Consider the following 14,897-nt stretch of genomic DNA (forward strand, 5'->3'; position numbering starts at 1 on the left):
ATCACTGCTTGGTACTATCCAGAGTGGTTTGTAGTACTGCATCACTGCTTGGTACTATCCAGAGTGGTTTGTAGTACTGCATCACTGCTTGGTACTATCCAGAGTGTTCTGCAGTACTGCATCACTGCTTGGTACTATCCAGAGTGTTCTGCAGTACTCCATCACTGCTTGGTACAAGTGTTACGCTACAGGTTTTTCTCCTACTTTCTGAGTGTGAGCAGAAAGTAGGTCACCACTGTACAGCACATTGAGCAGCTCTGACAGTCTCTCAGCTAACACCGCCATCTTCGCATCATCGTACGGTCTTTCTGTCTGCTCTCAGTCACGTACACTAACTGGAGGATGAAAAACAGACTGAATGAAATGTACTTACCCATCTGCCTCCGTTAAGAACAAACTGAGATTATATATATATTTTTAAACGAATAAAAATACATGACAAAACACACATCACGATAAGAGAGACAACACAACACTACATAAAGAGAGACCTAACACAACAACACAACATAACAACAACACAACATGGCAGCAGCACAAAACATGGTACAAAAATTATTGAGCACAGACAACAGCACAAAGGGCAAGAAGGTAGAGACAACAATACATCACGCAAAGCAGCCACAACTGTCAGTAAGAGTGACCATGATTTAGATAAAACTGTCCAGAGATTGAGATAAAACTGTCCAGTTTGAGTGTTTGTTGCAGCTCGTTCCAGTCACTAGCTACAGCAAACTGAAAAGACGAGCAACCCAGGGATGTGTGTGCTTTGGGGACTGGCAGAACAGGTGTTGTATGTGGTGGATGAGGGCTGCAGTAGATCCTCTTGTCGATGATCTGTGAGGGACAAAGCATACGATTAATAAGTCACAACCTCATTATACCCTACCTGACAACACTGTCACAACCCTGTTAATGGAGCAATTGAGTGATCCAATCACAGCACTGATCTTCTTCCACTGCCTATCCAGCTTTGCCTTCTCATAGTTCTCCTTGAAGCCGCGAGTCTTCCTCCCCTCAGACATCTTGATGCCATACTGGAAAGTAGCCATGAGAAGACAAACACAGTTTGTCAGCAATAAAAATGTAATTACTTGGCCTGATTTAAAATCATTTCGTAGAAATGCAAAGGAATCCAAATATGTTGATATTATTATGTATGCTGTAAATTCAGTCCGTTTCTTGAGTCATTGTGTGATAGATGTGTGCGGTGTTAAAAGTGCGGAGCTGAGAGACAGTTTACTGAACATAGCTCATATACGAAAGACAACATTACCACTGGCTGTGGATATGGGATGTTCTTTTGAAGTAGCAAAGAAAAGTGCACAGCAGCTTTCATAAAATGCTTCTCAAGCAAATGCAGTTGAGAAGAAAAGCGTTGCCAAGAAACTGAGGCAACCGGTAAACCATGTTACCGTTGCGCGGGGAAAAATGCCAGATGAGTGCCACACACATAGCCAGGGCATGCCGCTCGCGTCAAGTGGGAAACAATGACGCGAATCAAGCCAAATGGATCAAGCACCTGGATGCTACTGGGGGAGAGGCCTACTTCCTGTGACTGCAGGAAGACGAGAGGAGCAACGATGATCAGCACCAGAGCAACGCACAACAGCGAGAGAGAGGACAAGAACGTCATTGCAACAGAGACGAGCATTGCGTCACACTCAAGCGAACAGAGTGATGACCATTACATGTACATCTCAAATGAGAGAGAGGCATCTGATAAAGGGACCGTTTTCACCACTGACTATGAGTTGGGTGATGCAAAAGGAACTGAACTGTTTACATTAGATACAGGTAAAGACATTACTAAACCGTACTATGTGTATGTAAGGGTAGATGATGTGAGACTCAAAATGGAAGTTGATACAGGTGCAGCAGTTTCTGTGATATCAGAGAGGTTGTACAACCACAGGTTCAAAAAGGCGAAATTGAGCCCTGTCAAGTGTGTGTTAAAAACATACAGTAAACAGTCAATAGTTCTAAGAGAGGAACTCTCAGTCAAGGTCACGTGTAATGGGAGCATTAAAATGTTTGACTTGCTGGTGGTGAAAGTAAATAGTCCCACCCTGCTGTGTAGAGACTGGGTCAGTAAATTGAAGCTAGACTGGTCACATGTACACAGAGTAACAGCTGTAGAGACCGTAGAGGGTTTGTGTGAAAAACATTCCTCTGTGTTTAAGCCAGAGCTGGGAATGCTAAAAGGTATCACAGCTTAGATACATGTAACTAAGGGGGCTGTACCTAAGTTCTGCAAGCCTCGCCCAGTGCCGTATGCACTTAGAGAAGCTGTTGAAAAACAGCTAGTCAAATTGGAGTCCAAAGGGGTCGTTAAAGCAGTTAACTACAGTGAATGCTTTGCTCCAATTGTGTTTATACCAAAAACAGACAATACAGTGAGAATATGTGGAGATTACAAGGGAACTATCAATCTGTGGCTGGAAGTAGAGCAGTATCCATGACCAAAAACGCATGACTTGTTCACGAAGCTGGATTTGTCACAGGCATACCAGCAAGTAAAACTAGAGGAGAGCTCTAAGCACTATCTCACCGTTAATACGCATAACAGGTTGTTTAAGGTCAACGGCCTTCCTGCTGGTGTTGCCTGTGCGCCAGCTATTTTTCAGGAAATGATGGATCAGATCCTACAAGGTATAGATGGGGTAACCTGTTATCTTGACGATATACTTATCACAGGGCGTGACATAGAAGAGCACTTGAGAAATCTTGAAGAAGTGCTAAAAAGACTGAAAGTCTGCAATCTGAAGGTTAAAATAGAGAACTGTTCTTTCTTCCAGAACAGCCTAGCCTATTTAGGTCATGTGACAGATGCAGAGGGGATACACCCCATGACACAGAAAACTGAAGCTATTGAGAAGGCTCCCATTTCTACAAACACCACTGAGCTCAGGTCTTTTCCTTCGTTACTTAACTATGATGGCAAATTCATTCCAAATCTGTCGACCATAGTTAAGCCTATAACTGCTCCACTACAGAAAGATGTAAAGTGGGAATGGTCACAGAAAAGCCAAAGTTCTTTGGAGGAAGCTAAGAGACATCTACCTACTAGCCAGGTGTTAGTTCACGACAACCCGGAGCTACCGCTCATACTAGACTGTGATGCTTCACCAGTAGGTTCTAGGTGCAGTGATTTCTCACAAAATGAAGGATGGTTCTGAGAAACCTATTGCATTTGCCTCTCGGATGCTTACTAAAAAAGAAAGGAACTATTCTCAGATAGAGATAGAAGCACTAGGACTGGTGTTTGGAGTTATGACATTTCATGAGTGTCTGTATGGTAGGAAATGTACCTTGCTGACAGACCTTAAGCTTCTTCTTAAGATTCTTGGTCCTAAGACAGGTGTCCCAACACTTGCAGCAGCTAGAATGCAACGATGGTCTTTGATTTTAGCAGCTCACACATATGAGATATAGTACAAACCATCAGAGCAGCATGGCAATGCAGATGCATTGTCCAGACTCCCACTGAGTGATTGTAGGGGTCCTACACCAAATCCAGTGTATAGAGTGTCATTTATAGATGACTTGCCAGTCACTGCTAAGGATGTAGCACTTGAAACTGAGAAAGATCTGTTATTGAAAATGGTTAAGCGGTAGGTAATGTCAGAACCATGTTCCAGACAAAGTCTTTAAACCTTATGTCAAAAGAAAGTTTGAACTTACCATTGAGGATGACTGTATTCTTTGGGGTTACAGGGTGGTGATTCCACACAGCCTGCAAAGCAGACTATTGGCAGAACTACATGAGAGTCATTGGGGTATAGTTATGATGAAATCATTAGCTACAAGTCTTCTCTGGTGGCCTACGCTTGATGAAAATATTGAAACTGATGCAAGTCTTTGTGACATATGCAAACAGCAGCGTAGCATGCCTGCAAAAGAGCCAGTACCTGGAAATGGGCATCAAGTCAATGGGAGAGAATTCACTTAGACTTTGCAGAAGACCAAAGCAAATGTCTTTGGTTGTTATGGATGTTTATGCTAGATGGCCAGAAATTGTACACATGCAGAGTACTACTTCAGCTAAAAATGTTGAGGTACTCAGAACTCTGTTTGCTTCCTATGGTCTGCCCCAGGAAGTAGTCACAGATAATGGCCCACAATTCATTTCCTGTGAAATGAAAACTTTCTTAAAATTGAACGATATCAAGCATACCATGTCACCTGCATATCAGCCAGCTTCAAATTGGTTAGCTGAAAGGCGAGTGCAAAATCTTAAGAAGTAGCTAGCTAAGAAGAGAGCAGTAGGTGGTATGATGTTACATCATTGTGTTGCTAACTTCCTATATGGCTACCACAACACACCACATACTAGTACACTCAAAACGCCAGCAGAGCTGTTCTTAAAGAGACAGGTTCGTACACGACTGTCACTGGTCAAACCACAGTAGTCGCAGAGGGAACAGACTGAGCGGTCACAAGTCAACAGTGACAAACCACAGAAGGTCAGATCCTTCTCTGTTGATCAAGAGCTCTTGGTAAATAATTACAGGGGAGGAGAAAAATGGTTGAATGGTGTGATAACTAAGGTTCTGGGTCCTGTCACATACATGGTCAATGTTTAACTGTGTGAAAAGACATGTGAATAAGATGTTGAACATCAAGCCAAGGAGACAAGGTGAAAAACATTGTCAAAGGTGAAATAAGAGAGAAAGGTTCTCAAATCTAGTTGAAGTTACATGGGAGAAGCTGTAGAGTTTGAGAGATAAGCAGCATGTTATTATGCACACCTGGTTAAAATGGTATGCACATGTTCAGTGCATGATATTGGAAATATGTATCTGATTGGATGCGCATAGTTTGTTATCGATCAATAATGACAAACCTCATGGCATTGACAACTTAGATGGAAAGCTACTGAGGATGGTAGCTGACTCTATAGCCAGTCCTATCTGTCATATTTTTAATCTGAGCCTAGAGGAAAGTCTTTGTCCTCAGGCCTGGAGGGAAGCCAAAGTAATTCCGCTACCCAAGAGTGGTAAAGCGGCCTTTACTGGTTCTAACAGCAGACCTATAAGCTTGCTGAAAGAAATTGATAATAAGAAGATTGTAGGAGCTGTACTGTTAGAATTGAGTGCAGACTTTGATATTATTGACCATTACCTGTTGTTGAAAAAACGTATGTGTTATGGCTTTTCAACCTGTGCCATATCGTGGAATCAGAGCTATCTATCTAATAGAACTCAAATGGTTTTCTTTAATGGAAGCTTCTTGAATGTCAAACATGTAAAGTGTGGTGTACAGCAGGGCAGCTCTCTAGGCCCTCTACTCTTTTCTATTTTTACCAACGACCTGCCACTGGCATTAAATAAAGCATGTGTACACATGTATGTTGATAATTCAACCATAAAGCAATCAGCAACCACAGCTAATGAAGTCACTGAAACCCTTAACAAAGAGTTGCAGTCTGTTTTGGAATGGGTGGCAAGTAATAAACTGGTCTTGAACATCTCTAAAACTAAGAGCATTGTATTTGGTACAAATCATTCCTTAAGTTCTAGACCTCAGCTGAATCTGGTAATGAATGGTGTGGCTGTTGAACAAGTTGAGGGGACTAAATTATTTGGTGTTACTTTAGAATGTAAACTGGCATGGTCAAAACCTATAGATTCAATGGTTGTAAAGATGGAGAGAGGTCTGGCCGTAATAAAGAGATGCTCTGCTTTTTTGACATCACACTCCAAAAAGCAAGTTCTGCAGGATCTAATCTTGATTATTGTCCAGTCGTGTGGTCCAGTGCTACAAGGAAAGACCTAGTTAAGCTGCAGCTGGCCCAGAACAGAGCGGCACGTTCTGCTCTTCATTGTAATCAGAGGGCTGATCTAAATACTATGCATGCCAGTGTAACCGATGTGAAATGGCTAGCTAGTTAGCAGGGTGTGCGCTAATAGCGTTTCAGTCAGTGACGTCACTCACTCTGAGACCTTGAAGTAGTTGTTCCCCTTGCTCTGCAAGGGCTGCGGCTTTCGTGGAGCGATGGGTAACGATGCTTCGTGGGAGGCAGTTGTTGATGTGTGCAGAGGGTCCCTGGTTCGAGGTGAGGAGAGGGCCGGAAGCTACACCAGTACATTGATGCTGTTGACCCGGATCACTGGTTGCTGCGGAGAAGGGGGAGGTCAAAAGGGGGGTGAGTGTAACCGATGTGAAATGGCTAGCTAGTTAGCGCGGTACGCGCTAATAGTGTTTCAATCGGTGATGTCACTCGCTCTGAGAACTTGAAGTAGTTGTTCCCCTTGCCCTGCAAGGGCCGTGGCTTTAGTGGAGCGATGGGTAACGATGCTTTGTGGGAAGCAGTTGTTGATGTGTTCAGAAGTTCCCTGGTTCGGGGCGAGGAGAGAGACGGAAACTATACTGTTACACCAGTCTCTCTTGGCTAAGAGTTGAGGAGAGACTGACTGCATCACTTCTTTTTATAAGAAACATTAATGTGTTGAAAATCCCAAATTGTTTGCATAGTCAACTTAGACACAGCTCTGAGACACACAATTATCCCACCAGACAAGCCACCAGGGTACTTTTCACAGTCCCCAAATCCAGAATAAATTCAAGAAAGCGTACAGTATTATTTAGAGCCCTTATTGCATGGAACTTCCTTCCATCTCAAATTGCTCAAATAAACAGCAAACCTGGTTTGAAAAAACAGATAAAGCAACACCTCACGGCACAATACCTCTCCCCTATTTGACCTAGATAGTTTGAGTGTGTGCATTGATATGTAGGCTACGTGTGCCTTTAAAAAAAATTGGCAGGCCTCATTGGTTGTTGGCCAAGGTATTTTAGTGTGCTTCCTTTGAATGGCTGCAGATGGACTCAGCTTGGAACCGGCTATGTTGTATCCGCTGTCATGTTGGAAAAAAACTTATTTGTGATGTTATTGCTTTATACTGTCGAGTTTCTCTTTACAACAACTAAAAAGAACCCGCTTCCTTTAATCAGGGATGCAACACAGAGAGCAAGAGAGAGAACACTCAAATCAAACAGGTACACCAACTATGTCAAAATGACTACTGTAGAATATGACATGTACTGTGGGTGACAAGGATTAATTAGAGGACTCGCGTGGCTGGGTAGCACTCAGCATAGCTGTTGGACTTGCCAAAGAACTGGCAGGCATTGTCACCTTCTTCATCTTTGGGATTGGGTTGGTGGATCGCATCCAACTTAAAGGTGCATACACCGCCACCTACTGTACTAAAGTGTGAGGCCAGTCACGGCCTACCTACATTAAATGATCTTCATTAGTCCTGTTCCTAAAAGGAAAAACTTGCACCACTAACCAACCCTACACCTAAACTCAGCAAAAAAAGAAATGTCCCTTTTTCAGGACCATGTCTTTCAATGATAATTCGTAAAAATCCAAATAACCTCACAGATCTTCATTGTAAAGGGTTTGAACACTGTTTCCCATGCTTGTTCAATGAACCATAAACAATTAATGAACATGCACCTGTGGAACGGTTGTTAAGACACTAACAGCTTACAGACGGTAGGCAATTAAGGTCACAGTTATGAAAACTTAGGACACTAAAGAAGCCTTTCTACTGACTCTGAAAAACACCAAAAGAAAGATGCCCAGTGTCCCTGCTCATCTGTGTGAACGTGCCTTAGGAATGCTGCAAGGAGGAATGAGGACTGCAGATGTGGCCAGGGCAATAAATTGCAATGTCCGTACTGTGAGACGCCTAAGACAGCGCTACAGGGAGACAGGACAGACAGCTGATCGTCCTCGCAGTGGCAGACCACGTGTAACAACACCCGCACAGGATCGGTACATCTGAACATCACACCTGCGGGACAGGTACAGGATGGCAACAACAACTGCCGGAGTTACACCAGGAACGCACAATCCCTCCATCAGTGCTCAGACTGTCCACAATAGGCTGAGAGAGGCTGGACCGAGGGCTTGTAGGCCTGTTGTAAGGCAGGTCCTCACCAGACATCACAGGCAACAACGTCGCCTATGGGCACAAACCCACGGTCGCTGGACCAGACAGGACTGGCAAAAAATGCTCTTCATTGACGAGTTGTGGTTTTGTCTCACCAGGGGTGATGGTCGGATTCGCGTTTATCGTCGAAGGAATGAGCGTTACACCGAGGCCTGTACTCTGGAGCGGGATCGATTTGGAGGTGGAGGGTCCGTCCTGGTCTGGTGCGTTGTGTCACAGCATCCTCGGACCGAGCTTGTTGTCATTGCAGGCAATCTCAACGCTGTGTGTTACAGGGAAGACATTCTCCTCCTTCATGTGATACCCTTCCTGCAGGTTCATCCTGACATGACCCTCCAGCATGTCAATGCCACCAGCCATACTGCTTGTTCTGGGACCTGTTGGATCAGAGGTTGAGGGCTAGGGCCATCCCCTCCAGAAATGTCTGGGAACTTGCAGGTGCCTTGCTGGAAGAGTGGGGTAACATCTCACAGCAAGAACTGGCAAATCTGGTGTAGTCCATGAGGAGGAGATGCACTGCAGTACTTAATGCAGCTGGTGGCCACACCAGATACTGACTGTTACTTTTAATTTTGACCCCCCCTTTGTTCATGGACACATTATTCCATTTCTGTTAGTCACATGTCTGTGGAACTTGTTCAGTTTATGTCTCAGTTGTTGAATCTTATGTTCATACAAATATTTACACATGTAAGTTAACTCTTCTGCAGTAAAATCTCATACACCCAGGTACTTCTCTGCAGCTGCCACCTACACTCATTAAAACACACTACCCCATTCCACTACTTTGACCCTATCTGTTTCTGCACCATACCAACGGCCTTGGAAGACGGGACACAATGCCTCAATACACACTATAACTCTTCTGAAGTCAAATCTTGTATACCCAAATATGTCTCTGCAGCTGCCACAACATTATATATTCTCTGTGATTTGCATTCCATTTCTGCGGTACAGTTGATAACCATTGCTATGAACGCTAAGAAGCCAACCTTACAGAAGCATAACTCATTCATTGCCCTATCCCTCTGTGCTGGCACAAATCTACTACTCACTGGGATCCTCACAGGATTACTCACCCTTGACCCATCCTCCACTTTCTTCACTGACTCAGTATATGACACCCTCTTTCTGCAGTGGTCTGACTCTGGCCACTCTCGCACTGGACACTTCCGATCCCCAGCAACATGAGCACCCCTACAGTTGACACACACAACTTTATCCACCGAATCTACACTATTCTCTGTCCCATGCACACTTCCCACATCTTGGAATCTCCGTCCTACACACTGCTGCAACATGACCATAAATGTTGATCTATCAAAATAACTGATCTATCCTAACATGCTTTGTCTGGTACAGACGCTGACTCCAAAGGACTGACAATGACTACTCTGTTTCACCATGCTCCCCACCGGGTCGGCTTCACATCAAATGGTCGGCGTCTCAAACACCAGGAATTTTCAACTTCAATTGCTCCACCTCCGCACTTAACGCTACCCCAGAAATCCCCGCTTTCAATGGTAACATTTTCCTATGACCAAAGCAAGAAACACAGGTCGCCTGCTCCCTCTGGTCAGAAGAAACACAAACATATCACAAAGTCCACTACAGGTTAGAGAAAGTGTTTTACCATAGTACCAGTAATAAAACTATTGTGGTTAGATTCTGTTATATAAAGACATTCTCACAGAGAGGCGAATGCAGTTTCAGGTTTGGCTTTGCCTCAAATACTATCCGCTGGAGCCAAAATGACCCCTGTGAGTCTGTAACAATAATTCCACATTGGCAGGGCTGCTGAGGTAGTGAGGCTGCTCTGGGTGCCAGATCATACCATGCTGTAGCCTATTCATAGACCCTAGGTAACTATCTTCTGTCCGGGGGAGTTTTGTTAAGAGCCCAGAGGCTCGGTCTGAACATTAACACGCATCGCTTGCGGTAGTTTTGTAAACACAAGTACCTTATCTTTCATATCAGCGATAAATTATTTTCTAAAATCAGAAGGATAAATTACTAGAACGTTTATAAGGTTAGGGTTCCCACATGGCCATATTTCCATGTGACAAGAGCATGGTGTAGTTAATTAGCTTGTTAATTGTTTACACATGTTGACTGCAGTGGCTGGCCAAAAAAAACTTGTTTGAAAGTTGGATTATCTTATCCTTTGAGGCTTTAAAAGTGTTCTTAAACTATGATTTTGAACATTCAAAGCAACTGTTTTGATCCAGGAAATTTGAATCCAAATGTAGGCAGTGAACATTGCATGAGTAATTAAACTCTTATACACAACATGATTCAGGAACATTAGCTAACGTAAACTCACCCCATTCCTACAAATGTGTGCAACCGCAACATTCAAACGAGGCTACAAAGAAAACTAATGGGACTGTAGCGACTGTGTTGACTTCAAAATCGGGGGTGTGAACTAGGTTTCTATTCAAGCGTTGATCGACATGGTAATGGCTCTATAGTATTGTTTAGTAAAAGTTTAAAAAACAGACCCTCTGTTACATCGTGGCGTGTCATGTCGTAACGTACAGCACGCATAAAGCAACTATTTCTGTCTTACAATCTCTCTCCACCAGGTGTAGCACTTCTCTCATCCTTTAAAAACAAGAAATGGACAGTGACGGGGTAAAGGGGGGATACCTAGTCATTTTTTGCGTCATCATTGCATACGATCATCATTCTCAAAGCCGCTGTTTACTTCTAAGATCACTTTAGCACCGCTCTAAAAACCCAATTCAAATTCGACACAAACCTTCAAATAGGTATGTAAATCATACATTATATAAACTCTTTATAGTGTTTTATTTACATTTTAGAGGCGATAAGGTGATAAGTTGGACAGATCGAGTGAAAAAAAGCAATTTTCCCACACGACATCTCTCCTTCTCACTATCACGCATTAGTTTCGCTTCCCCACCCGCCATTTTTAAAAAGACCCGACGGGGCTCATTGCCTGCTTGAATTATGCAGAAACGGGCAGTGTTTAGGTCATGTAATTGATTATTTTGGAAAGGGGAGAAACTGTGCTTTACAGTGGTATTGACATTACAGTTGATCTGGAAGTATTACGTTTTTGGGGCGCTAAAATAAGGGCAATTGTACGGACCAAGGCGATGTACGAGTTTACGTTAGCTACTAATGCTAGTAGTAGGTCAGATGGTTAGCTAACCAGTGTAAAATTAAGTAAATACTACTTAAGTAATTTTTGGGGGTATCTGTACTTTACTAAACTATTTGTATTTTTTAAAACTTTTACTTTACTACATTCCTAAAGAAAAGTATGTACTTTTTACTCCATACATTTTCCTTGACACACAAAAGTACTCGTAATTTTTTGAATGTCTAGCAAATATATTTTTTAAATGGTTTGCTTAATATAAGTAATTTGAAATGATTTATACTTTTACTTTTAATACTTAAGTATATTTGAGCAATTACATGTACTTTATTTATTTTTTTATGTGGGTGACTTTCTGCTTTACTTGAATAATTTTCTATTTATGTATCTTTACTTTTTCCACCACTGTAACGTTAGTTAACTAGCTATAAACAAGCGCCTAAACTAGCTAATGTATAACCACAGACAGAACAATGAGAACATATTTGGTATAACGTTAGCTCAAACAAATCCAAAATAAATGTAATATAGCTTCTCTCTCGTTCTCCTCGTTCTCGTTTGGGCATTTTGAAATAAATTGGATCACACTCAAGTAACATATCGATTTTCTGCTCAACTGTTACATAAGAGTTAGCGTGTAGTAAATGTATAATCGCGGCTAGATTAATTATGATGACAGAAATGACAATTGCTGCTCGATGTGTGGCAATCTTCATCGATTGGTATTGGCTTGATGTTCTTCCTGGCCCGAATTTGACGTTAATCTTGAACGTGGAAAGTAATTGGTTCGAATTACAACACTTCTTTTAAGTGATTTGTTGTTGAGAGTGGGCGGGTTCAGGAATATTCACCCAAAGCAGAAAAACCATCATGGCCGCGGCCGTAGTACGAGGCATTGGCTCTAACCTTGCTAAAAACCTTCGAGAGATTCGTCTACATTTGTGCCAGACATCGCCTGCGAGTCAAGGAGCAAGGTAATTTCTCAAAATGTGACGATAGTTATATGTTCACGGAATAGAAATGTCTTAACCAATATTGTCACTTTCACCATAGCTATGTTAGGTACTTCGCTAGCGGTCACTGCGAGACTCATATAACGTTAACTAGCACAAGCTACTGGACTGCCAGACAGGCGTTAACGTTACATATATACATAGTAGGTTAGCAAACAATTGCAATCAGCTCAACTGAAATAATTTGCAGATCACGCACCTATCTAGCTAAATACAGCTCTACAACATCCTTTTATATGATTTATTGTGAAATTAATTCAACAGTATACATCTAAATGATACCGCTTTATCAGTCAGCTGAATTGCACTTTCCCGTTACCAGTGAGATGATTGTCTCTTGTTTACTGGCTAGCTATTTTACTACAATGGAATAGTATGTGGATAGTAACTAGTAATATGAAATGGTGAAATAACTATTTCACTGTTTATTCCATGTTCTTCAGGGATTTTGTGGAGCAGCACTATGTGGAACTGAAGAGGGCAAACCCCACATTCCCCATCCTCATCAGGGAGTGCTCGGGTGTTCAGCCTAAGCTTTGGGCAAGATATGGTGAGAGAATTGTTTCAGTACCAAGGTGATTAACATGTTTCACTGTATGCCAATTCAACTGCAATGTTTATGGCCATGTGTTCATGTGGATCTTTCCAATGTACCTGTTTTGCAGATTTTGGTAAAGAGAGCAGTGTGGCCCTTGACAATATGAACGCTGACCAAGTGGCTAAAGCGTTGGAGACAGTTGTGAAATCAAAAGCATGACCAGTCCAGCTGCCCTGAAGACCGTGTTGATTTGGGAATTACATGTGTATCACATACATCTCTATTGCTGTTTTAATAAATCTGAGTACTAACTTCTGACAAGCTGCTGCATTGATGTGTTCATTGTTTGTGTTTTCATGTGAATTTCATTCCATTCATAGTCATGTGAAGCTTGTAGGAGTGCTGATATTGGTAAGTACATGATTTGATGCGCACCCAATACTGTCAAACTCAGAAGGTTAATGAAGCCCTGTTCTATGTACCCAGTGGTCTGAGACAATTGCAGTGCAAGGTTCATACACAAGTGTCTGGCAACAATGTAATTTTATATTCATACTATAGATATAAACACTTCAGTAATTAGCTTTTGAGTAAAGAAACCAGATTAAAAGAGAACCATGTTCATCATTATCAATAAATGTTTCAATAATTAGCTTTTGGGTAAAGAAACCAGATTAAAAGAATCATGTTCATCATTATAAAGGTTAAAAAAATATATATATATATATATATCAATAAACAGTCAGAAATGACAAATGGGAGAGGAGTTCATTGTTTTCACAAGAATGTGACCAAAGTATTTTAATCCCTTTTCTTCCACAGAAAGTTGTGGAAGTGTTCATAGCTTAAAGACCAGAAAATAAAACTTGCAAGAGTACTACACTGATAATGTTATCTAGATAGCCATACTAAACCCAGCCTATATTAATACCTAAAGCATTTTAGAATTAGTTAAAACTTTGCAAACCCCATCTTCAGTGTATTTGCCAACTTTCAGGCAGTGCAAATGTGTTAGTTACTGTATCCTTACTTTACTGTGCCCAATTCGATCAACACTTTGAATAGGATGGTATGACTATTTTGCCTTTCCATGTCAACACATGCCTGGTTTAGCAAGGTTACTATATGTATAAAATATATGGTTAAAATCTATTACAATACAGATGTTCCCTAAAACAAAGTGGGGGGGATCCAAGGACCGAGTTTGGGGAAACCCTGCGCTAAAATGTATGTATAGAACCATAAGTACGTACATATAGAGGACAGAACTCATTGGACTTGAATGCCCAAACACTGACTTCATGAAAAGTAGAGAACTGTATACAAAGATGGCTTGTACTAGTGAATATACTCTACCTTTAAAAATAAAAAAACAGCTGCATTAGAACTTTATCTCAATATCAAATAATTTCAGGTTAATTAAGTACCTTACTGTGATTGTTTTAAAATAAAATTGTTAAAAAGAGACAAATAGCTTCTTAGCAAAGAGTAATTTTTCAAGCAAGAATTTTGCTTGGACCTTTTGCCTGCACTGGATTTTATTTATGTGTGGTGAGCTTCAGCACCCCGTGGCAGCAGTAATGTTAGCATCACCCAAGTGGGTGATACACAGAGTTATAGGAGAGGAGTAGCTAGCTAGTTAGCTAACCATCAAGCTACTAAGCCCGGAGCAAGGACGTTGGAGACAGGACACCGAGGTGAGCTGCTGAAGCTGCGGACCTGACTGTCACTGACTCTGACCGGTTCCCTCCTCCGTGACCATCCACGCCTGAAGTTCCTCTTAATGCCATCATAACCGCTTCAATTCGTCATTCATTCTTCCAGTCCCTAACTTCCCTACTGTGTTACAATGTTATTGTTTTGTTACGTGCTTTTGTATACACAAATCAGATTTTAGCTGGCATATATACAAAATAAAACTAAACAAGAACAACTAATCGCAGAACACATGTTCTAATCTGATGTCATACCTGGAGTCTGGCTCCGGTAAAGAATAGATGCGGTCTAAATCAGCCCAACCAAACAACAGACTCTCAAACTCTGGTTCATGTGACTAGAAATATCTTCTTATACTAAACCATATCGCTATGATTGTCAATGAACCATTAATAACATTTTTTGTCTTATTTACTCTCTGTATGTATATCGTGACAAAACCGTCAGATAAGGCTGGAACAGATGTGTGAGTTTCAGTGAGTAGAGTAAATATGAACGCTAACCACATGGGCATAGTCTTGTCCTTTTCATGTCGG

The 14,897-nt window shown here is 41.7% G+C and overlaps 1 protein-coding gene across 1 annotated transcript; it reads left to right on the forward strand.

Moving 5' to 3' along the window:
* Positions 1-11,924: 11,924 nt before the first annotated feature.
* LOC129867798 (NADH dehydrogenase [ubiquinone] 1 alpha subcomplex subunit 2-like) lies at positions 11,925-12,966 on the forward strand. Its single transcript, XM_055941299.1, has 3 exons — positions 11,925-12,068; positions 12,551-12,657; positions 12,773-12,966. The coding sequence occupies exons 1-3, from the start codon at positions 11,965-11,967 to the stop codon at positions 12,862-12,864; spliced, it is 303 nt and encodes a 100-aa protein (XP_055797274.1). The 5' UTR covers positions 11,925-11,964; the 3' UTR covers positions 12,865-12,966.
* The last annotated feature ends 1,931 nt before the right edge of the window (positions 12,967-14,897 follow it).

Source organism: Salvelinus fontinalis, chromosome 13, assembly GCF_029448725.1.
Source record: "Salvelinus fontinalis isolate EN_2023a chromosome 13, ASM2944872v1, whole genome shotgun sequence".
Lineage (NCBI taxonomy): Eukaryota > Metazoa > Chordata > Actinopteri > Salmoniformes > Salmonidae > Salvelinus > Salvelinus fontinalis.

Bases quoted from the DNA above. Each gene is read 5' to 3' on its own strand.
- LOC129867798 (XM_055941299.1), top strand. From the start codon at position 11,965: ATGGCCGCGGCCGTAGTACGAGGCATTGGCTCTAACCTTGCTAAAAAC. The intron at 12,069-12,550 runs GTAATTTCTCAA...CATGTTCTTCAG, and splicing joins CCTGCGAGTCAAGGAGCAAG to GGATTTTGTGGAGCAGCACT. The intron at 12,658-12,772 runs GTGAGAGAATTG...CCTGTTTTGCAG, and splicing joins TAAGCTTTGGGCAAGATATG to ATTTTGGTAAAGAGAGCAGT.